We start from the raw sequence: 24,612 nt of genomic DNA on the forward strand, positions 1-24,612 counted from the left end.
GAGATAATCGGACTGGGTAATCTCTAAAGTTTCTCCTAGATCCAACATTCTTTGATTTCACTTCACAGTTTGACAAGAATCTAGCAATGGGACCTTCTATGGGCTTTGGCTGTGAGATGTTGCTAGATTTGGGATATTGGTGGCTGTTTTGGGTCCCCTTCCCCCTTTTGACTGTGATGTTTTAATTACTGAACTTGCCTGCTTTTCTTGACGATTTCAGAATATTCAATGGCTGACCAGAGAATGGATATTTCTTCTACAATTAGTGATTTTATGTCACCAGGTCCCACTGACCTCATTTCCAGCTCCCTTAGTGCTACTGGGATGGATTGTAATCGAAAAAGGAAAGGCAGTTCAACTGACTATCAGTAAGGATTTAGAGTTTTCTTTCTCTTACTTAAACTTTATTTAAAAGTGGCCAAATATAAAATCTAGGAAAGCTGTGACCTTATTCTCTGTATGGGAAATAAAAAATCACTCCCCAAAACAGTTTTACATTGCTTCTATTGTTTTTACTTCTCTTTCTCACTGATCTTTGTTTTGTCCTACTCCTATATAAATTGAAAGAGGAGATTTAAAAGTCACATTCTACAGTTTGCTAAGGTTCTTCAGTTTCCCTTTAGAGCCCAGGACCTTATTATTTTAAATAAGGTACTGAGTAAATGTTTGTTGAATTAAATGAATGAATATATCTGTGCATTTTGCCTCTGCATTCACTTAAGTGCCCCATATACTGAAGACGGATTTCTCTTCTACCTTTACATTTTACAGTCATGTCTAAGATCATTCATAAGCAAATGTGGTGATTTTGTTGTCTTGAGAGCAATATTAGAGCACTTGAATATAGGACTCAGATCACTGAGATATAAATGATATAAATGAGCTTGTACCTGTTATAATGAATAGTATTTGTGTTTCTTTTCAGACTCGATGGCTTTTCTTTTGAGTAAGTAAATTTTCACATTTAAATTTTTCTATTTCTACCACACTAGTGAAAATCTAAAGAAATAGAATGAAAAAGCATTTATCATTTATGAGCAAGTCATAACTTAAAACTGCACTAAGACTTTTGTGACAGCCTATATTTGTTTTGTTTTCAATAAGTCAATGTTTGAATTATTGTCCTAATATCCATTTAATAGTTTGGTGAGTTTCTTTTAAGGGAAGAAGAAAATTCACAGAGTAGTATATCCTCTAGAGCAAATGCTCTTTCTGCTGAAATATTATGGTAGAATTAGGGATGTTAGAGTGTCTTTGGAGATGCTTGAGGAAATCTACATTTACTAAATTCCAGATAGTTGAAAGGGGGGAAGCCCCTGGAATAGTGAGTGTGAAGACAGTACCTGTGAGAAGATACTACTACCTTCCCTTCCTTAGAAAGAATTGGTAATGCTTTGACTGAGACCTTTCTCCCTGCTCATTTTATGTTGTTGACATGATCCAAGTTCTAGATATTCCAGATTAGTCTATATCTGCCTCAATGTATGTAAAGTTTTGCCCTTGACATTCTTTTTCTTGCGAAGTTTCTCTCAAAAGAAGATGCCCAAAAGAAAAGGCAGACTATTTTTATTTATCCTTAGTTTGTGGGCAGAACGTTGTTATTGTAATGAGCCTTTGGAACCACTAGGTGAATGGTTTTCAGACTTTTCCACTGACCTTCAGAGTTCAGTGAGGCATCCATAAGAATTCCCTAAAAGAAAAGTGGAATCACAGCACACATTGAATTTGTGTCTATGAGGTTATTTTACTCTCTCTCTGTCTCTCTCTGTCTCTGTCTCTCTCTGTCTCTGTCTCTGTCTCTATCTCTCTGTCTCTCTCTCTGTCTCTTTCTCCCCCTTCCCCCCACAATGTAGGACGGTTTCCTCTTCTGAAAATTTGAAAACCCAGTGTATTCAAAAATTCCCAAATAAGAAGGAAGCAAAACATACAGCAGGGCTTTAGGTCAGTCCCTCTGGTGCTAGTACTTATCTTTCCAGTTCTGATAAGATATTCTGTCTCTGACCCATCATAGGACTTTGCATATAGATGCTCATTTATCCAGAATGATTAGGGAGTGGGTTGTGTTCTGGTTATATTAATATTCTGCTTGACTGAATGGTACTCTGTTATTCTATACTGATTTAAAAGGAGAATACAATAAGACACTTTATGCTAATACCATACTGAACCTAAATGTAATTTTTCTTTGATCTGGAAGGCATTTCAGTGGCTTAGAGTTATTCCATTTCATTATTTAGGAATATCCTTTGGTCAGTATTTTTCTTGGGGTTGAGGATATTGTATAATTTGATTAGCCAGTCTGGCTGCTTGGATTCTGGATAAATGGGAGCTTTCCATATTATGAAGAAACTTTTGTGAATATTTTATTAACAAGTTTGAATATTTTTGTTTTGTTTTCAGAGAAAGTATGGATACAGACAAAGATGACCAGCATGGAAGGTACATTATGCATCTTTCTTAATGTGTATGTGTCAGGAGATTTGCTGATGTTATTTTTGTGTATTTGGTTAATTTGCATATAACACAGAGCAATCACTACCCCCCCCCCCACACACACACACACACAAATTACAAAAGAGATGGCAATGATCTTTCTGTCACAGTACAGCTTCATGGCATTGCCCAGGGGACAAGGGCCTGAAGGTAAATCAAGACAGTAGAAGTTGAGAAAAGAAATGGGAATGAAAATGACTGACTCTACCACTAATCTTCTGGGCTTTGTGGGGTTTTTCTTTTCTAGGTTGGAATACCCAGACCAGCAGGGCAGAATCAGAAATGCCAGGTAAATGCGCAAACTCATTGCATATTTTACTTATGATGACTCATTCTGATGGACACCCAAGAAAAGTTATCACTGTATCCATGCACTAGGGACAAGGGAGGAGGAAGGAGTTGACTTGTAACCTGCTGGGCCTTGTGCTAGGCTCTTCTCTCCAGGTTAAGTTGACCCCATTCTCAGCTCTTTTTAGCAGGTTGGAGGCTCAGGGGACTATGGAGGCAACAGAGGATGTCCCAGAACTAAAAATATCCCTGCAACTTTAGCAGATTGTTGATTGTTAGAGGGATTTTAACTTGAAAGGCAAGGAGGTGTCCCTAGACACATGGACTCTCCTCCATTCGGAGCCAGAGCAAAGACTTTATTGAACAGGTCAGTGTCCAAGCCCAGATTGTGGGTGATGCTTTGCTGTTGTAATAAGGCCAAATGGCATACCTCTTAGCCATACACACTGTTCAAAGCTGACTGCAGATGTTTCCTGAAGTCAGTTATCTCTGCCCTGCCCATTGTTTTTAATAGGGGATCTTTTTTTTTTCTATTTCTTTATGCCATGAATACAGACACTTAGGCTGTGTCCTAGCAAACAGGATGTGAACCTGTGAAATTTGTTTGAACTGTTGTCACCAGGGATTTTCCTTACATTGTATAAGTGGCAGAACTGGTGCTTCTGGTCCCTCCCGTATGGATCTTCTGTCTAGATCAACAGAGCACGTTTTGATTCTGGTTCTGTTTGCTCTCCACATACAGACCCAGCCTTAGTCTCTGTTTGAGAACAGTTATAGAAGGATGGTGATCACCTCTCAGGGAGATAGTGTCTGCTAGCAAAGGAGATTTGACCTGGAAAGGTAATGTTAGCGTTTATGGTGTTATGGCTTAGGAAAAAGTTTCTTCCGTGGCACTGAGTGATTGGCATGTAGGTCATCCTGAAGGACAGTGACTTTTTAAAAATAAATCCCTAGGTCAGGTAGACAGTCCATTTGCATTCTACAGGGTGGGGGTTGGGGGGGGGGGTACAGCAGTTGATGAAAGGATGTAAGGGTTATTAAACAGTGACTCATTGAATGAGTCATTGACAGACTCTTTTTTAACTAGAAAGGTACCTGAAATACACTTCCTAAAGAAAAACAGTGAGATCTTTTTAAACTCGAAGGTTGGTTAACTGGGAACAGATCTCCAACTAATAACCACTGTAAGGCTGGGAGTGCTTTTATTTCTTTTCTTTCTCTTTTTTTAAAGAAGGACAGAAAGTAAGAAAGTGGAAACAGAGTGGGAAATATTCATATTACCATATTAGTTTGAATCTAGGCCATACTCTAAAATGAGATCTCTTTTAAAGGAAAAAAAATATATATACTTAGTATAATGTTCTGGATCAGCATATATGAAAAGGAATTAAATCTTCAAGAAAGTGAAAACTTCATTTATCTTTCTTGAGCTTTTTTTCCCTGTAATAATGAAATGCCAATTGCATATTCATCATAGCCAGCAGTTTGAGATTTTACTTTGGGTAGAATAGGAAAAGCACCTATTGGACTAAAAGGATAATTATAAACTAAACATCCTATTTTGTACAGATCAGATGGGGGGGTGAAAGGGCAGTTTATGTGTGTTATAAATGAGTAAGGTAAACATTTAAGACATGACTGTTGTAATGTTCCAGCCAACTCTAGGACTAAGTAGATATAAGATAATTACAGTATTATTCAAGTTTTACTGAGGTAGTAATAAGCCCAGAAATATGTATGTAAAGCATTTTGCAAACCTTAAGTGCTATATGAATGTTAATTTTTTTTATTGCTAGTCAAACCACCAGTTTTGAACATTATGTAAATCCTAAATTTGACGTGTCACATGAACATTTAAAGGAGATACATTTCTGTTTTGGGCCATTTTGTTCGGTGAATAATCATTTTTATGTTATTGCTTAGGGAAGCTCACAGTCAAATTGAGAAAAGGCGCCGAGATAAAATGAACAGTTTTATTGATGAACTAGCTTCTTTGGTACCGACATGCAATGCAATGTCCAGAAAGTTGGATAAACTTACTGTATTAAGAATGGCTGTTCAACACATGAAAACATTACGAGGTGAGTCATTTGTGTCAGAATTTGTGTTTTGTTTTCTCCTGTACCCAAATAGCACATTTTCCCATACTTGTCTAGAGTGTTGTAAAGTACCTAAGCAAATATTATCAGTTGCAGATTTTTATCTGTTAAAAAAATGTACTGCTGGGGCGGCTAGGTAGCACAGTGAATAGAGCACTGGCCCTGGAGTCAGGAGGACCTGAGTTCAAATCCAGCCTCAGACACTTAACACAAAAACTAGCCGTGTGACCTTGGGCAAGTCACTTAACCCCAAATGCCCTGTCTTCTCCCTCCAAAAAAAAAAAAAGGAAAAAAATTTGTATTGCCATTTTATCAGTGAATGGGATACAATATGATCAGTTTCTGCAACTGTATATTAAGTACACAATGCATTATAGTGGAAAGAATGTTGCACTTAGAGTCAAAAGACCTGGGATCAGATCCGGCCCAACTTCTATTGAGTTGTAGAAACAATACTGGAATTTAAGTTAGAAGACCTGTTTATGGCCCAGAACCATCATTTATAGGCATGTGACTAAGGCAAATAAATGTCTTTGGCACCTCTGAGCCTCACTTTTTTTCACCGGTAAAATGGAGATAATAATACTTGGAGGATTTTTGTCTGGAACAAACAAGAAGACCTTTGTGACTATTAATAACTATAAATATCACCCATTATTATTTAGCCAGAATACATTTGTAATTTTAATAGATACAAAGGGGAACAAAAAAGTCCCAGCTCTCAAGGAGCTTGTGGTTTTATGGGGCGCACTTGAGAAAAGAAATATGCAAAAAACCTAGTAGGAGAGCCAGCTAAGTCAGAGGATCCTGAAAGGATTTAGAGATAATATCAAAAGGAAGACAACACACTCAAGGAAGATGAAGCAGCATTACTGGCATTTCTGATTTGATCTGTTCTTGTCAGTGACTAGAGTGGAACTGCCACTTCAGATTCTGCCACCCATTGTACTCTATAAGGAAAGGGTGGTGGCATCTGCAAAGTCGGGAAGAGTACATTATCCTGACTTACACAGAAAGGGAAATCTGTGCAAGAGACAACGGATGGAATAAGGGGATTGATTTTCAAGATGTACTCAAGAGGGCAAGATGCTAAGAGAATGAAAGGTTATAGATAATGCTTTTATAAGAAATGGATGATGAAGAAGATGCAATTAGGAACTTCCACCTAAATAATTCATCTTTTATGAGAATGGTTTCTGTACATATATGGATGATCCTCACTGAATATAGACCATGAAAACACAGGCCTTCTGAGGGTCATTTTTTTAAATTTAGTGCATCTTTATAGTCACACAGCTGAGAGACTTAGAGGATCATACTGTGTCTGTTAGTTTAAAAAAAGCATTTGAGTTGACAGAACAAGATGTTGCTTTTGTAGTTCTCCTCAAGGTGTCTCTCACACATGTTAAAACAGTTTTGAAATCTGACAGATGCAATTCTAAAAATGACTTTGTTCAGTGACTGAGTAATAACATCCAGTTAGGTATAAAATAGAGATATGTTTGTCTTTGGTATTTTCCAGTGTCAGGGAAGATGTTCTGCACAAAGTGTAAATGGAAGGATTCCCTATTAACAAGTAGTGAAGTTCTCCAGATCCACATTCATAGATGTCATGATGCTAATTGCATACAGCTTTGGAACACTATAGGCCTCTACAGTAAAATGATATAATTACTTTAAAGACATTGATTTAACCATCCATGCAGGAAAAACAAAGTGGATGAAGAATATATTATTCAGATTGTGACTTACAATAGGATAGATGTTTCATTATGGGTATGTGTTCGTTTAACTTTTTTCTTAACTAGTCTTCAAATACCAGAGGAGTTATATATAGATATACACACAAATATACTGATGGATTGAGTATTCACATTAATAAAATCACAGATCCATAATCTATGCTTGTATTGTTATTGATGACATTCTAATTGCATTCCCTGTGTGTGTGTACATACATTTAAGGCATTTATATGCATTAAAAGATAGAGCTGATGCCATATCCTGCATGTATGTCCATGTGGATTACTACACAGATACATTATAAGAATCAGAAATGTGATGTACATAGTGACAGATAAGAAAACTTCAATTTTTTAGGAGAAAATTAATTATGATTCTGATGAAGAACGAATCTACATCTTATAGTGCCTCTTGCATTTTATTTTATCAAAAATAGCACTGATGGTATTATTAGCTTCCTAGAATTTTCTCCATATAATGCCTCTCTTTGTAAGAGAAGTCATATTTTCTTTCTTTTTTTTTCTTTTGGAGGCAACCAGGGTTAGTGACTTGACCAGGGTCACACAATTAGTGTCTGAGGCCAGGTTCAAACTCAGGTCCTCCTGACTCCAGGGCCAGTGCTCTATTCACTTTGCCACCTAGCCACCCCTCTTTTTTTTTTAAACTAATTATGAGAAGGATGAGGAAGCAGAGAGGGAAAGTAGAAATGATATATCCAAACCAAAGGAGAAATCTCTACTGCAATATTTAAGTCTAGAAGTCTCTCAGTCTTACTCTTTCCTTAACCAGTCCTCAGATATAGGAGTAAATTGAAAGGAAGGTATTGATGTGTAGACATATGGTTGCAAAGATGTATATTTTAAACTTACAAACATGTAGAATTTTCATCTAGTTCAACCTTCTCATTTTACAGGAAAAAAAAAAAAAGTTGACACCCAGACAGGGATTGATAAGATCATTATTTATGGAAGGAATCATAGAAATCATCTAGTCCAACCCTCCTCAGTTTATAGATGAGGAAACTGAACTCTCGAGAGGTTAAATTACTTGCTCAAGGTCACACAGCCTGCAGGGAGCAGGCACAGACTCTAAATTTTCCAAGGTGACACAGCTCATAGAAGTGGGGCCTGAAACCCCAGTTACTTGGCTTCTGGTCCAGCATTGTTTCCAGGCTACCAAATGTCTGCTCAGCAGCTATTAGAAACCCAGACCTAAATTCTTTTCTTTTTTACTAGTAGTTGAAAAGGACCTAATGTATTCTATTCTACTTTGATGTCGATGTTTGAAATTTAATAGAAGATTGTATGATGGGGGGAAAGATGTGGGAGGAATTTTTAGAAACGAATTCTCAACAAGTAAGAAAGAAAAGAGTGGAAGGCGTGAAATTGTGTTGCAGAGAATGTGGATCAATATACCGTTCTTCATTAATTGATGATGCAAGTCTTAAATTCAATTATATATTCTGCATTCCCTTTCATAATTCATGTCGGTTCAATCACACTCTTCCTTTTCAGTATTTATTCCATTAACTAGGCAGTAATTCAGGGTCATCTAATAATAATGGTGATAATAACTTGCCTTTTTTTTTTCTTTCTTTTGTATAAACTGCTGACTTGTTCCTCCTGAAAGAGTTTAGAAGTGGCCGTGTCTGGAGAGAGAAGTCCTGACTATGCTCAGGCCATTGTTGGCTATTGCATTTACCAGGAAATGTCTCATTCTACATTGCCTGCTACATTCTCTTCATTTAACTCCTATAAAGAGGGACCACTTCTAAGAAGTTTCAGGCAGTGTCCTTATTTAAAGCCATTACTGGTGTATTTTATCTTCCAGGAAAAGTCAGAGTGATTTACTGAAGAACTATTTGCTTTTCTACAAAAAAAAAAAAAAAAGGCCAGACTCTTTTGAGGTTTGGCTGGCCAAAAAAAACCCAAAACCAAACCTAATCTCAGCCAGCGTGCTTCAAAAATCAATTGAATGACTAAGAAGTAGAAAAGTTTTAACTTCCCGTAATTATTTCTCAGTTTTCATTTTAATGAGAAGCACTTTTCTCCCCCCTCCCCAAGATCCCAGAGCACAACAGTATTCACTGTTAAATGAATTATCTGATATTTTCCAAGACCAAATTTAGCCCAATTAGAGTAGAAGAGAAATGCTTACAATTTCAATTCCCTTTGTGGGCACAGCCATTTCCAGAAGGTTTAAATAGGAATCTTTTTAAGCTAGCTAGATATTTGTACAGTTTTTCTGTATATTTTTAAAAAAAAAAAGAATATGAACTGTTTGGTTTTCTTTTTCCCTTCTAAGGCGCCACCAACCCATATACAGAAGCAAACTACAAACCGACTTTTCTGTCAGATGATGAGCTAAAACATCTCATTCTCAGGGTATGTTGGGATTGCTTCTCACCCTTTTTACACCCACCCCCGCCCCAAATCAATGAATTATTTACTTTTATAAACTTCCGAAACATGATTATGTATAAAATTGGTCTTCAGTAGAACAGAATGAACTGATTTAGTATTGAACTATTAATCAAGTTTCTTTTCATGACTTTCAATGTCATCCTGTTATTCCATCCTAGGACTTTATTTTATTAAAAATTATTATTACTAGTCATAAGATTCTAGATTTATAGAGCTGGAATTAGTCATTTGTGTGTGTGATTTTCCCAAATGAGGACAAGGGATTTTAAAAGAGTTTTTTTTTAAGCACTCAACACTTGTATCTTTTTTAAATGTTGAATTTGGGTCAAGTCATAAAGTAATGATAATAAAGCAAAATTCATGTGAGTTTGTAGTCATTGATCCATGTTAGAGGGTAGAGATTGATGGAGAAGGAGAAAGCTGGGGCTTTTAATAAATAGCATTTTTTTAAGCTCCTTATCTGGGTAAGAGTAAAAACAAATGTAACGAAGTTTCTGTAAGTGACTGTTTTTCCTATTTCCTTTTTGGCATAGTCATTATAATATTTGAGAATAATTGTACTACTTCAGAATGATGAGAATATAACCTGGGAGTGAAAAAGAGAAAAGAACTGGGTTTTTTTAAAAAAAGCCTCATACAGACTGAAACTGAAATATTCGGTCATTTCTCAAAGCCTCCAAAGCCATACCCTGTAGAAGGGATAACCCCAAAGAACCTTAGCCGGCTTCCATGAAGCACAATTTGAACCCGAGCACCCCTTAAGTCAGTCTGTCCTCTGAATTTTGAAGAGTTCTTTGTCTTCAGGCCCTGCACTCTTCCTTGAATAGTGTGTTCCCTGCATGATCCAGCCTCACCAGCCCCTGCCCTTGGCTAGCCACTGATGGGCCAGGTTTCCTGCTGCTTGTTCTGCCTCCTTGCTTTGCTCTTCCTACCCATCTCCCTCCTACAGGGCCCTGTCTCAGGCTCACCACCTACTTATGTTAGCAGCCAGGCATCGTGTGTTTGGGGCCCCAAAGTGTCTGAGTCCAAATAGATGCCTATGAGAAAGTAAGCTCCTTGAGGGCAAGGGCTGCCTTGTTTTTGTCTTTTAGTCCCAGCACCTGGTACAGCCCTTTGCAATAGGGGCTTACCATGTGTTTATTAAACTGGTTTAGTCTGAAATCTGTCTCTGCCAAGGGGTAAAAGTCGCAGATATTATTATGGTAGATAAACAGTGTTCTTCCATATGACAGACAGCTAGTGGAGCTCCAGCCTCTGCTTACTCAGGGCCAGCCCTATCTATGTGTCTGTATTTATAAAAGCCCTGATAAAGAGCTCAAAGCCTTGCTTTCTAGTTCAGGTACACTGTTAAGCAGTGAGTCTCTTCTGGATTGCTCCCTCTTCTGGTGAATAGGCCTCCAAAACTTGAGACTCACAAGTCTGGGATGGTGAGCTTCATAAAGGCAGGGACAATGTCATGTTTATCCTTGCCTCCCTTAGCGGTAAGCACTGTGATTCACACAGAGTAGACACTTACATGGTTGCATGAATCAGGAAGTGAATGAACAACAGCCAGTTATCATCAGCTTCTCTCCACTCATAACCTAACCTCCACAAGTCATTACCGTGTTTCCCCCAACCCTGCAGAGACAAGCAGACATATTCAGTCCGGCAGAAAGTATGTGACCTCGGCAAGGTTGCAAAACATACACCCTCACAACAGGTGGGCAGGCAGGGTTGGTCATCTGAAGATCTATGTTTCTTTTGAGAATACATTTGCAGCCTCAATCCTTTTATTATTGAGGAAAAACCCTTTTCCCTCTGCTAAAGCAGGAGCCCCTTGCTGGCACTTTTATGAGTACAGCTGCACAGGATTGTTACCAGATGGATGAAAAAGGTAGCTCCTTTCAATTGGCCACCTCTTTGAAGAGGGAACAATTTGTTTACCTGCCAATGACACGTGGGCCTTTTAGACCTTGCATATTTATTCTCTTGCTGTGGCAGGGGCAGGTTTTCAGGACCATAGACAGTGTTTGCCTACTTTCAAGTTTTCTGACTACCATGGTGAACAGTAATTTCCCTGTCTTTAGAATTCCTTCAGCACTTTAATCTGTACCTTACAATTTAATGCTTATTTACACATAATTCTAGAGTGTTCATTGTTATACAGTCAGACACTATCGGAGCTGAATGTGGGACCTTATAGTCTTTCATTCTACCTATGAGGAACTGAGGTCTGGAAAGGGGAAATAATTTGCCCAAGATCACACATAGCTTTCAAACAGCATAGCTTAGATTAGAACTCCACATCTCTTTACATTTAGTGATCCATGTTTGGGACTACCAACTGGAGAAGATATTAAATATTAAAATTATGTGATCTATATTTTATTCATTTTAAGAAAAGGAAGAGAAAAATACTATAAATTGAAAGACAATTAAAAATGCAAATTTTAGAAAATTTAAAAAATCAAACAAGCATTAGAATATTTTAGTGCTGTTAAACAATAATGCTTACTGTGCATGAATTTTAAGTTGATGACCTTTATGAAATATATATGTGTATATATATATATATATATATATATACATTCATACATACATATATATGTACATAGAGAAGGAAATAGAGATAGAGGAAAACAGAGCTTTGGTTAATCATCTAACATTTATTAAGCATCTACTAGGGAAGAAAACAGTCATTTGTTAAATGCCTGCCATGTTCAAGGCGTTGTGCTAAGCACTTTACAGATGGTGCCAGCCATCCTCACAACAGCCCACAAGGTGGGTGCTTCTAGGATCCTCCATTTTTCATAGTTTAGGAAGCTGAGGCAAACAGAGGTTATAAATAATAAGGATCAGGGTCACACAACTTTTTCAGTGTCAGGTCAGATTTAAGCTGGGATCTTCCTGAGTCCAGGCCCACTGCACCCCCTAGCTGCCTATGTGCCAGACACCTGCAGAAGATTTTGTTGCACAGATACTTGCGTTATAAATGGGACTTGCCCCGTGTATGTAATCATTATCTTGGAGCTCCAGTAACACATTACTGCTTAGTGAAGAACTTGGTGAAGTTCCATTATGAGAATCTTTATGGGATTATGGAACATGGGAAGTGTTTTGTTCAAGACAGCACAATATTAGATGTTATATTTCTGGGCCACAGGATATGGCTATGGAAAGGGAACCAAGGCTCTTTGGGTGAATTCGCAGGTGGGGTGGAGGAAGTTGAGAAACAAGCATTCATTAAGTGCCTGTTCTCTCTGTGCCAGACACTGAAGTGCTTTACAAACGTTACTTTACTTTATCCTCCCAACAACCCTTAAAGGTTGGTTTTGATTTTATCTCCATTTCACAGTTGAGGAAACTGAGGCAGAGACTAAGTGGCTTGCCCAGAGTCACACAGCTAGTCAGTGTCTGAGGACAGATTTTAATGAGTCTTCTGGACTCATTCACTTGGTACGCTATGGTGCCCGCTAGCTATCTCAGGGAAGAATGCTTTGGTCTTAGTGAGGAAGAAGGGAAATGGCACCCCATCCTACTTCTGCCATTTTTGCTCCCCTTACCTTCAAATGACTGGATCTTTTCCACTTTGTGGTAATGCTAGTTCGGAAATGTAGAGAAATTGTTGGATTTTTTTTTTCTTTTTCTCTTGGTGAAACACCAGGGAGTGGTGAGTTAGGACATATCAAGTAGGGAAAGTCCAAAGTCAGTCAACAATTTATTTAGCAGCTGCTATGGGCCAGGCCCTATGCTGAACTCAGGGGTATGAGCATGGAAATGAAACAGTTCCTTCCTTCAAGGAAGTGATCTTCTAATAGGGGAGACCACACATATGTACCTAAGTACATAGAGAGTATATACACAATAAATCCAAGGGGGTTTATGAGGGGAAAGGCACTAGCAGCTGAGGGAGAGGGCATCCAGAAGACCTTCATGTAGAAGGCCACCTTCAAGCTAAACAACTAATCAACTACTAATATTAGAGAATTAACATGGCCAAGACAGGAAGTCAATTCATCATAGCCAGATCAACAAAGCCCTGTTATAACAGGCCATCTGCTAGGATTATGAAATAGGTATGTTAGCACAATGTTTGACCTGTAGTCAATGTTTGATAAATGTTGAGTTTAATTCTATAGCCTTCATTATGACAGTTTGGTGTAGTAAACAGAATGCAGAATTTGGAGGCAGGAGGGAGTTAGGTACAAACCCTACTTCCTCATGTCCAAGGGCAAGTGACCAAGTCTCCCTGGATTTCAGTTTTCCCATCTGTAAAATGAAGATAATAATACCTGTAGCACCTATTTCAGAGAGAGTTAGGAGGTTCAACTGAATATGAGTGTGTGTATAGAAATATACACACATATACTTATTTACAAACATTTTGCAAATCTTAAAGGACTGTGTAAATGTCACTTGTTATGGTAATAGAATTCAAAGTAGTGAAAGAAATAATGTTTAACCTGAAATAAGAGAAGGTAAAAAGGACAAATGATAGTTATTGCAGACTGTTATAAAAGTTGGAGGGAGCGCTTAGAGGCCACTGTTCCTACTTTTATCTTCCCACTGCTGCATCTTTTACTGGAAGCCTTCCCCAACCACTCTTAATTATTTCTTATTTATCCTGTATAATTTCCTTTGTATATGCTTGTTTGTATGTTGTCTCCTCGATTAGATTGTAAGCTCCTTGAGGACAGGTACTGACTTTTGTCACCTTTTTGCATCCCTAGTGCTTGGCACAGTGCCTGTCACATAGAAGACATTTAATAAATGTTGATTGATTGATTTCTCCTCTTTCTTTCCTCAAAGCCCCCACAGCATTTTCTGATCCATCTACTGTGAAAAGTAATTTTTCTGAAGTGCAGGTCTGATCATATGATTCCAGTATTCACCCAACTCCAGGGGCTTCCTATTGCCACTAGGATAAAATACAGACTTCTCTGTTTAGCTTTTACAATCCTACGCAATTCGGCCTTCACCTATCTGTCCAGCCTCATTGGACATTGCGCCCCCTCCAGTCTTCTCCAGACTAGCCAAACTTGTGTCTCTCTGTTCCTTACACACAAGACTCATCTGCCATCTCCACTCCTTTCTCTTGGCTGTCTCATGCCTGGAATGCTCTCTCTCCTTCCCTATGCCTCAGAGTCCCTCTTTTCCTTTAAGATGCTTCTCAAGCACCATCTTCATGAAGCCTTTCCTGAGCTCCTCAACTGTTAGTGTCCTTTCCCACTTTGAATTTAACAGCTTCCTTCCTATAGATGGGATGTACTTACTTTATATTTTTGTTGTGTAGTCTAGATATATTCTTGTCATCTCTGTAATTAGAATGTAGATTCCTTGCCAGTAGGGATTATTTCATATTTTGTTCTCATATTCCTAGGTGCATAGCACATAGTAAATAGTAATAAATATTTGTCGACTGATTGTTTGAATGGAAATAGTAATCCATTGATTCCTGGGAACTTACCAAATATCTCACCCCCGGGCTTCAAGAAGTTTTAATTTGGTCCCCAGATGCAGAGCTGAGCCATACTGTTCTCTGAAATTGAGCCATATAGTCAATTAAAACTCCCAAGGCCTTTTTCGCTTGGAACGCTATCAAGTCAAGCCTTTCACATCTCATACCCATGCAGTATTTTTAAACATAGAAGTACATTATTTTACATGTACGTGTTAACAATGACTTATTTCTACCCATTATCCTAGCCCAGGGGTGGGGAACCTTTGGCCTCAGGGTCACATGTGGCCCTCTAGGTCTTCAGGTGCAGCCCTTTGAACAAATCCAAACTTCAGAGGACCTAGAGGGCCACATGTGACCTTGAAGCCAAAGGTTCCCCATCCCTGCTCTAGCCTATCAAAAACATTCTGAATTTTTGTTCTGTCATCCTACCATCTACCTCTCTGTGATCTACCAGTTTGATGAGGGCAGTGCGTGGCCATGTGAACAGATGCCTCCATCTAGGTGGGCATTGATTCATTACTTGCAAATCTTTGGGTATGATTACTTCTTCTGCATGCTACATAATAGCCCACATTTTTCCATCAAAATTAACTCCATTAACTCTTCTCTTATCAAAATACATTAGATCTTTATCACTTGTTGTACCACTCTCATGACTTCATCATTAGAGAAAATTAGATTTATCTGGTATTATTGATCCTCATGAACCTATGCTTTTTTCCAGTCTTCACTGATTTCCTTTTCTAAGTTCTCATAAGTCAAGTGTAGTTCTGTCAATCTTACCAGTCCAGAAATTGTAAAACCAACTGTTTCTTCCCCTCCCTGCCCATGTCTCCCTTTGCTTTTTGAAAACTGGGAAGATGTTGCTACCCTTCTTCTTCTGGTACCTTTCCTCTTCTCCACAACTTTTTGAAGATTAATGACAATAGAACTGTAATCAGATTGGCAAGGTCTTTCGGTAACCTGTACTTTTTTTATTTGTATTTTTTTAAACAAGGAATGTGGATGTTGTTTTATATTACAGATAATTTTTTGCATCCATGGGTAAGATCATATGATAGTTACTTTTTGTTCATTGGAATTATTCATATTAATTGTGTTCCTAATATTGAGACATTCTTGTATTCCTGATATTATTTCTTTGATTATAATCATTGCCTTTAAAAATCTATTGCTGTACTCTATTGCTGACTTTTTATTTTTCTATATTTTTGCATTTACATTTACTAGTGAGATTGTTCTTTATGATTTTCTTTTTTCTTATATTCATCATGTTGCCTCAGGCAGCTTTTCATTGGTATCTGGGTAGATCCAGAGAGTTCCCACTCTGATAGAATTGCAGGTCCTTAACATACTGACATAATTACTAAGTAAATATTAGAATCAAGACCACATGAGTTTCATAAAAAGAACTCAGTAGCATGCCATCCGTTTTGCTCTCTAGAGACTGTTCATCTAGTATGGCAGTTCTTTGAAGCTTTGGAGAAATTTACCCCAAAACTTTTCTGGAACATGTATAAAGTCATTAAAGAAAATTACTCCTCTGAAACTGGTCTAAGCCATTTCTTATCATGTCCTTTTTTTTGGTAATTTATGGTTTTTCAAATGGTCTTCTATTTCATTAAAGTTCTCTAATTTCTTACTATGTATCTTGTATGCAATATTCCCCGAGGGCATTTTAATTTTCCTTTGTTCATCTATTAGGTACATCCTGTGTATCAGACATTGTCCTGAATGCTAGGGCTGTTATCACTTATTTCTAGTTTTACCACGTGGTAATTTTAACATGCAGAAGCAGGATCTGAACCTAGGTGTTAATGACGCCAGCGCTGGCTCTGATGGCAGATTTGTGTGAAACTTTTGTAGCCTCTCCATTGTGGTGCCCTCCTTTTAGCACTGGTTATTTCTTGTCACATTAAAAAAAAACTGACCATTTAAAAATCTGCTTAGTTACAAATTTTCACCTTTTTTCCATATTATATATAATATAAAGTATCTATTAAAAATTCTAATTTAGGGGTGGCCAGGTAGCACAGCGAATAAGAGCACTGGCTCCAGTGTCAGGATGACCTGGGGATCAAATCCCAGGCTCAGACATTTAGCACCCACCCAGAAACACCTGGCCGTGTAACCTTGAGCAAGTTACTTAACCCCAATTGCTTAGGGGCAGCCAGGTGGCTCAGCAAGTAAGAGCACCAGCTCCAGTATCGGGATGACCTGGATCAAATCTGGGCTCAGATACTCAGCACCACACCCAGAAATAACTGGCCATGTAACCTTGAGCAAGTTACTTGACCCCAATTGCTTATAAAAAAAAATTCTAATTTATTTATATTTTTCTTTTGAAACTCATATATCTTGTTTTGTAGTCTTAACTATAGATAATGACAGGCTGCTAGGCACTATAAAAGGTAATGGGGGGGGGGAACGGGAATTTAGCTAAATCAATCCCTAATCTCAAGGAGTTTATTGACTAGTATAAGAATAGGGAAAAGATACCAAATTGTCTTTGTTTCAAAGTAGGATTCATTTGGAGTTAGGGTGGCAAACATATATAGTAAAATTACTGTGTTGTAAAATATAATTTGTAAAACTTGAATTCCTACCCATCCCTTTTCATTTGTCTTAAACAGATAAAGAGAGAATATGAATCTAATTTCTTTGATATGTTTCTTATCCAGTTTATTTTTCATATCTCTTCTGCCCCTTTTGGGCCTAATTTAATGTAGAACTAATTAGTTTTATTATTTAAAATTATTTTAATGGCAGATTTTTTAAAAAATCATAATGGATTGGTTTTTGATGGGTTCATTATCGGTTGGATTAGTTTTGTTCTTTCCCTTTGATTCTGTGTTTTTTGTTGTTTAATGTATTATAAGGAAGAGGACCCATGTCGTCACCATGGTATAGTGGAAAAGGTCCTGGCCTTGGGGTCAGGAGACCTTGGTCCAGTCCTGATTACACTGCTTACCAGCTGTGTGATCCTGGAGAAAATGTTTCTTCATCTGAAAAATGAAGATGTTGAATTACTTGAGCTTTAAGGCCCCTGGAGGAATCCTTTCTTCTCTGTGACTTTTCACAGGTCACTGAGAGTTACTCTGTAGTCACCTCTGGCTTTAAGTGGCTTGAAGTTTGTGGGCCTTTGGATGACTTTGTCTGAGCTTGGGGACAAGCCTGTGTATTTACCATCTCCTCACCTCATCTCGAGGCAAAGCTCCCTACTAACCATTTCTTGTTCCATCCTTCCCAGTGCAAAGATTATTCTCCTTGGTAGGGAAAAGGAGAAGTTGAGTGGCTCTGCTTCCTCTCTGTGGTCTAGTGTCGTGCGTTCTACCTTTCTTTGATTCTCCTTTTTTCTCTATGCCAGCTGAGCAGAAGCATTGGTGGGCCCAGCCAAGTTAGAAGGGCCTCAGGCGTAGGTCCAGCTAAAGACTAGGTGAGATGGGGAGTGGGGCTGAAGGCCAGGCTAGATCAGCTAGATCAGAGGCTATTGCAAGGGAGGCCAGAGAGGGCTGGATTCTTTGACTATAGGAACCCATGAAGACCCTCTCCTAAAGGGATAAAACAGTCCTGATTAGTGAAAGAGCCACCCACCCCAGATGACTCCTTGAACCTTAAAGCAGCAAGGGCTCTGCTTTGAGGAGAGTGTTGTGGCCAGTAGGTGCCTGGCCAGTCGAAGCCCCCTCACAACCACATGATCCCACTGTGCCAACATCATCACCTTCTCCTTCTGGTGAGATGGCCTTTAATTTGCCTCCTCTCCGGTCTGCCTTCTTTTCACCCTCTGTCAGTCCAGACCCATGTGCTCTCCATCCAATGCTTCTCACCACTGTTCACGTTTCCTCCTGTGGGTATGTTCTTGATGTTCCACTTTTCACTGCTCTGCTTCTCGTGCTTCACGGTTCCATAACCATAAATTCAACAAACGTCACATCCCCTCAGGTGCTGCTCTGTGACACCTGAAAAGTCAAATTGACCTCTTTGCTTTAAGATCTGTATTTCATCGAGTTTATTATTCACACTATGCATTTGCAAGTAAATATTTGAGGCTGCGATTTTTTAAGAAATGAGTACCTTCCTTGAATATTGTCCCCTGAAGTCAATATGGGTGCCCTCGTCACTGGTGTTCACCCCTTGTCATGCCTGCTGCTCTGTGGTAGTATCTGGAATGCTGGATATTTGTGGATAGTTTAAAGCTCTGTTGATCAAGTCAGGCTCTACCCTACAACCAGCCCTCCCTCCCATTGGTTGCATACCAACCATAATCAATGGAATTCATTTCTTTGGCATACTTCGACATGCTGATTTGACCTGTTTGGGTGATTACTATTTTTGAATGACAGAATTGAAGGGAAATTGCTAAACTCACTAGATGGACAAAGGCCCAGCTTTCCTCTTCCTATCTTGGGAGGACAATGAGTCAAGTGAAGGATTACTTACTCATGGGACTTGATGGAGAAAGCATAGCTTCTGCAAGCCTTCATCTAATGGGAAACTGCTTTGAGTCTGTAGCCTTCTGCTTTGTGATGGGCTTACTGTCATTGTTTCAGATTTAGACATGTAGATTACTCTGTGTGTGTGTGTGTGTGTGTGTGTGTGTAGAGAGGGAGAGAGAACATGAAAAATAGAACTTGAGAGAGAGAACATGTGTATATTTGCCTTGGAAAAGGGGACAGTGCCAGCAAAGCCTTATTTCATGCATAAAGAGTTTAAGTTTATAGATTTTTTAGCTTTTTCTTCTCATGCATGTATAATTTCAGTGAAAATATTTGTTTTGAGGTTTCTTATGAAATGAATCCTTGATTCCATTTCAAAATTACTGAGAATCTTATTTTTGTGAATGTGCTAATGTGATGATCCATTTTTCCTAATTAGGCAGCAGATGGATTTCTCTTTGTCGTCGGATGTGACAGAGGAAAGATACTATTTGTTTCAGAGTCTGTCTTTAAAATCCTCAACTATAGCCAGGTATTGTTCCTATTCTTGTTGATGATGAGCAGCTTTATAGCCTTCATAATTGTGGTGATGAGACTCCCTACAAAGTTCAGCTCTTTGCCACAATAATTGTAGTATACAAGTCGCATACAAAATGCTTTGACTTTTTACGAATATCTTCCCTCTGCAAATTACAGCTTTTCTGAGGGTAAGTTAATTAAACCTGGGGATCTGTGAAAGTGTATTTTTTTCATGGGAGTGTGTGATTCTTCTCATTAATGAATCATTTTCTCTTTTACTACAATAAAATAATCAGCTCAATTCTGTGTTAGGGATAAGGAAGCCTAAGGAGGAGGGAGGGAAAAAGGAATGCTGAATATGAAAATCATAGGACACACATGCACACCCATGAAACAGCATGGCATTAGTGAATGAATGGGAAAAGCACAGGATATTGAGTCAGAGGACCTGAGGTATAGCCTTGGGTCTACTAATTACTACCTGTGTGACCTTGGACAAATGTTTTAATTTCTCTGAACCTCAGTCTCCTTCTCTGTAAAAATGAGGGAAATGATTGCAATGCTCATGTTTGTTGGAATCCATTAAGTTCATATCAAAAAAGAAAATTTGTTTTTAAAAAAAGGTGACCTCTGATGTCCTATTCATCTTTGAATGTGGTGATATTTATGAGCTTTTCTTTATAGTAAGATTTTATATGCAGAAAATTTCAGGGTTATAACTTAAATCATAGAAAATAGTAATTCTTTGTATTTTGAAATATATATATATATATTATAAATATATATATATGAATATATATATAACTTCCTGTCCTGTACTCTTAGAAGAGATCTGTGAAATCAGAAGGAAAAAAAAATGGCAGAAATGAAAAGAAAGTGTATCTCACCAGAAGCTCCGTTAAAGCCCTTCTCCAGTTCTTCGCCTTGACATGGAATTGACCTTAATCTTTTGAACATGTGCTAGTAAACTTTAAGGTCTAGAAGGTCCTACCAGGCTGGAAGGCTTCAAGTACTAGCTCAGGGATGGACTGTGTATCTATGAAAAAAGGACTGGCCTAGTTAAGTTCAGAAACCAATTGAAGTCTTTTTAATTGGGGTGGGGGCATTTAGAGGTTTGATAAACATTGGTAGAAGTACCTATATCAGAGAAATCTGAGATCTTTGGAAGTAATTAGAATTATTTGGAATTTGAGAGTAATTGTATTATACCACCTCAGAGTAATATAAAACGTTTTTGTAAGGATACTACCTTCCCACTCAGGATTTTTGTGATTTATTTTTTGATTCCTTTATTATAAGAATCATATAATAGCCACTCGTGTCACTCTCCTGCCCAGAAGACTTCTGTGGTTTCCCCATTGCCTCCATGGTAAAATGGAAACTCCTTACCCTGTTGTTTAAGAATCTCCACCATCTGGCTCCCACCTTCCTTTCCAGCTTTCCTTCATATTCCTGTCATTGCAGACTGCATTCCAAGCCCAGCTGCACTCTTGGCTGGGCCCTGAACTTCTCCTTCTTCATCTTTGCCTTTCCAAAGTATTACCATAAGAGTAACTTGCATCTGTATGGTTCTTTAACATTTGCAAAGTGTTTTCCTTGTAACCTAAGTGGTGCAATAATTATCATCCCCATTTCCAGGTGAAGAAGCTAAGGTTTGGGGAGATGAAGTGATTTGTCTTTGATGATCTTCTTAGTAAATGTTGGAGCACTTCCAACCCAGTTCTCCTCCCTTAGGCCAGCACGTGACATGACCTCAGTGAAGCTTTGCACCATCTCCTTAGTAGTTACTTATGTAGATGCTGAATCTCTTAGTAGAGTGAAAGCTTCTTGAGGACAGGGACTGCCTTGGTTTTGTTCTTCTTCAGTGCCGACAGCAGTGCCTTGCATGTAGTAAGTTCAGTAAATGTTAAATTGGATATAATGGTAACTAAACAACCTTGGGAGGTTAAGTGACATCAGTAAATCTCCATTTGACAGATGAGGAGACTGCAGCTCAGAGAGAGTGGGAGATTTTACCCCAAGTCACCCTTCTCATAAATGTTGGAGCCAAATCATGTCTGGGTTTTTTCCCCACAATCCTGTTCTGAAGAGATTCTTAACTGGAAAGTTCAGGAAGTTATCATGTTTAAATTACATGACAAAATGGACAGACTTGGTAACATTTATTTGATGATTTCTATTCAAGGTGCTATTTATATTTAACACAAGTTTTTAACTTTTCATATCTATAGAATGATCTAATTGGTCAGAGTTTATTTGACTACCTACATCCTAAAGATATTGCCAAAGTTAAGGAACAACTGTCTTCTTCAGATACTGCTCCAAGAGAAAGACTAATAGATGCAAAAAGTGAGTAATACTATTTTTGTTATTTTATTCCATGTTCTCAGCAGTCTATGCGTTCATTGGAGTGGGTAGTTCTCCATGGGAGTAGGTTGCAATCTCTTTATGCCTTAGTAGAAAGGATGAGTTGGTGAAGCTGAAAAAGTCCATCCCTTGGTAGGCAGCCAGTGAGATGTGATGAACATCTCTGAGATTCCATGGTCTGGTCCTTGGGAAACATACATACAAGCCCATCGTTAGCCCTGACTCAGTACCTTTCCAGTTTGGTGTAGGGTGTCCCATAGCATGTGCTTCACTGGCACAGGCTGTGAGAACCCAGGGGTGCTTCCAAGGCATGATGAGGCACAAGAGGAGGAAGCTGTGGGAGGAAGACAAATAAAAACTTGTATTTAGAAAAACCCTTGCAAAGTCGACTCTTCTCTGGGGTTACAGTAAAGCAGATGGTACAAGTATTCTTTTCCCATTTTATAGACTAGGAAATGGATAGTCAGAGAATTTGAGTTGACTTACTCAGAGTACACAGTCACTAAGCCCTGATGCCAAGATGTGGCTGAGTCCAGGCTTTGGATTCAGAAGCGTTTAAGGCAGACTGTGCTGCCTGTCAAATAATGACTCACTCCTCCTACACAAACCCTTTCTGTAGCAGAGTTAGATAAAGAAGTCATGTTCTTTATAAAATTCCTCCAGGTCCTTTAAACAAAATTAGTATTTACCTTGCTATTTCATTACTTAATTGTGATGGTGGGCAAAAGGGAGGACAGTAAAGGCTATGCTGAAAAATGTGATTCATGATGAAGAAAGACTTGAGGGGTCTTATGGCTTGGAGAGTGTATCCTCTTCATTTTGAGGGCTGAAAACCTCTGGATGTGTAAGCATTGCATGACTTTAAAAAATGATGTCTTACTCCAAAAGACTCACAATGGAAAATGCTATCCACACCCGGAGAAAGAACTTCGGAATCTGAATGCGGACGGAAGCAGACGATTCGCTCTCCTTTTCTTTGTTTTGTTTCTCCTTTCTCCTGGTTCCTCCCATTAGTTCTAATTCTTTACATCATGACTAATGGGAAAATATGTTTAATGTGAATGTATAAGTAGAGCTCATATCACATTACACAATGGCTTGGGGAGGACAGGGAGAAAATTCAAAACTCAAAGGCTTATGGAACTGTGTTCAAAACTAAGAGTAAATAAATTCATTATATTTTTTTGAAAAAGAAAAAAATTAATGTCTTTGGTTTTAATATTAGTTATATTTCCCAAAGTGCTTTTCCTCCCACCCCAACCCCTCCACCCAGATCCATCCCTTAAAACAAAGAATTTTAAAAAGAGAAAAAAATTAACTGTCTTAAAAAATAAATTGCTGGTGGACATGGGAGTCATTTTAAGGTCTGTGTCCTGTCACATCATCCACTGGTTTGAACAAAGCTTGAAATCATCTCAAATAGAAGAAAGAATAGAAGAAGTCAGTAGATATAATTTTACATCTGCTCCCTTCTGACGTACTCAATATGCTGTCTACTCCAAAAAATGGGAAATGAAGGGCAGCCAGGTAGCTCAGTGAGTAAGAGCACTGGCCCCAGTGTCGGGATGACCTGGGGGATCGAATCCAGGCTCAGATACTTAGCACCACACCCAGAAATAACTGGCCATGTAACCTTGAGCAAGTTACTTAACCCCAATTGCTTTAAAAGAAAATGGGAAATGGACAAAATTAAACATCATCTTCTGCTACCATTTCTTAGTTCTATTTAGTCAATAGAAAACAGTTATTCTAATAAAGAGGGCAAAGAGTCTGGAAGCAGCCAGAACCAAAAGCAGTTTCAACTGCAGGTTCATTTTTAAAATATTATGGATGGTAGATTATGAACTGTGAAACTTCAAAAGGCCATTGAAGGGCAGATGAACCTTCAGGGACCTTGGCATGGCTCCTCCGAGAGGATTTTTAGATGAAGATACAAGAAGAGCAGCAAGCAGTAGCATAGGAAAGCATTCGGACCTTGCTAAGTACACACAGAAGAAGCATACGAAAAACAGCTTGTTTAAAGGCGCTCCAGAATCTGCCGAAGACAGCCCAGCCCAGAGAGAAGTTCCGAAAACAGGAAAAAATCCAACATAATCATCCCTCCCCCAAGAAGGGCGGCAGAGAACACACCAGCAACTGAGGAAAATAACCTGTGCTCTTTAAGCATGTCCTTCTTGAGAATTTGGGAACGGGAGAGTCAGGCTTTTGACAAGTAATTTCTTGGAAAAATTTACCAAGACTTTTTGCTTTTACGGCAGGCTTTTTTGAATATATGCCCCCCACCACTTACTTTATTATAACAAAGAAAAAGGGCTAAATGTAAGCAGTGATACAGTGTTGACACAGTGACCTCATCTGAAAACATCATCAACATGCTTTCCATGGTTTTTTTTAAAGCAGACCATTTCTTTATGTTTGCAAACACCATAGCAACCATTTTTGTTTTCTCTTTCCAAGTTGGAAGTACATTCTTCTTGCTAGAGCAAACACAAATTAAAAAAAGAGGTTGAGTAGTACTGTCTTCATTTCATTGACTGTTTTTATCCCTTCCACAATAAGCAGTAGTCTTATTCCTTTCAATTTTTTTTTTTTTTATTTTCTGCTTACCTCCACCATGGCTTTAAAATAAAAAAGCCTTTTTTGTGACTTGGTAACTTATTTAGAAGGAACAGTTGTGGTTTTTTTTTTACTCTACTAATACTTTGGAGTATTTGGTAAGCTAATTTGTGCCACCTGTCTCCTCCCCTCCCCCCCCCCACTTACCCCTTTCTAAACCAAGGATTAATGAAAATCTCTCCTTT

General features: G+C 38.4%; 1 protein-coding gene across 7 annotated transcripts in view; it reads left to right on the plus strand.

The window, feature by feature from the left end:
- BMAL1 (basic helix-loop-helix ARNT like 1) overlaps positions 1–24,612 on the plus strand; it is a 96,011-nt gene that overhangs the window by 52,396 nt on the left and 19,003 nt on the right. For 5 of the 7 annotated variants that reach the window (XM_069091256.1, XM_069091255.1, XM_069091253.1 and 2 more), the window contains 8 exons: positions 221–368; positions 926–946; positions 2,401–2,439; positions 2,741–2,782; positions 4,705–4,862; positions 8,928–9,007; positions 19,365–19,457; positions 21,676–21,793. In XM_069091256.1, coding sequence (XP_068947357.1) covers positions 229–368; positions 926–946; positions 2,401–2,439; positions 2,741–2,782; positions 4,705–4,862; positions 8,928–9,007; positions 19,365–19,457; positions 21,676–21,793 — 691 coding nt within the window. In that variant the 5' untranslated portion in view covers positions 221–228. The remainder of the gene's footprint in view (positions 1–220; positions 369–925; positions 947–2,400; positions 2,440–2,740; positions 2,783–4,704; positions 4,863–8,927; positions 9,008–19,364; positions 19,458–21,675; positions 21,794–24,612) is intronic. The other 2 variants (XM_069091258.1, XM_069091259.1) reach the window with 1 other exon arrangement.

This window comes from Petaurus breviceps, unplaced genomic scaffold, assembly GCF_028583685.1.
Source record: "Petaurus breviceps papuanus isolate PSGF00001 unplaced genomic scaffold, PetGlider_PUasm1.0 188, whole genome shotgun sequence".
Classification (NCBI taxonomy): Eukaryota; Metazoa; Chordata; class Mammalia; order Diprotodontia; family Petauridae; genus Petaurus; species Petaurus breviceps.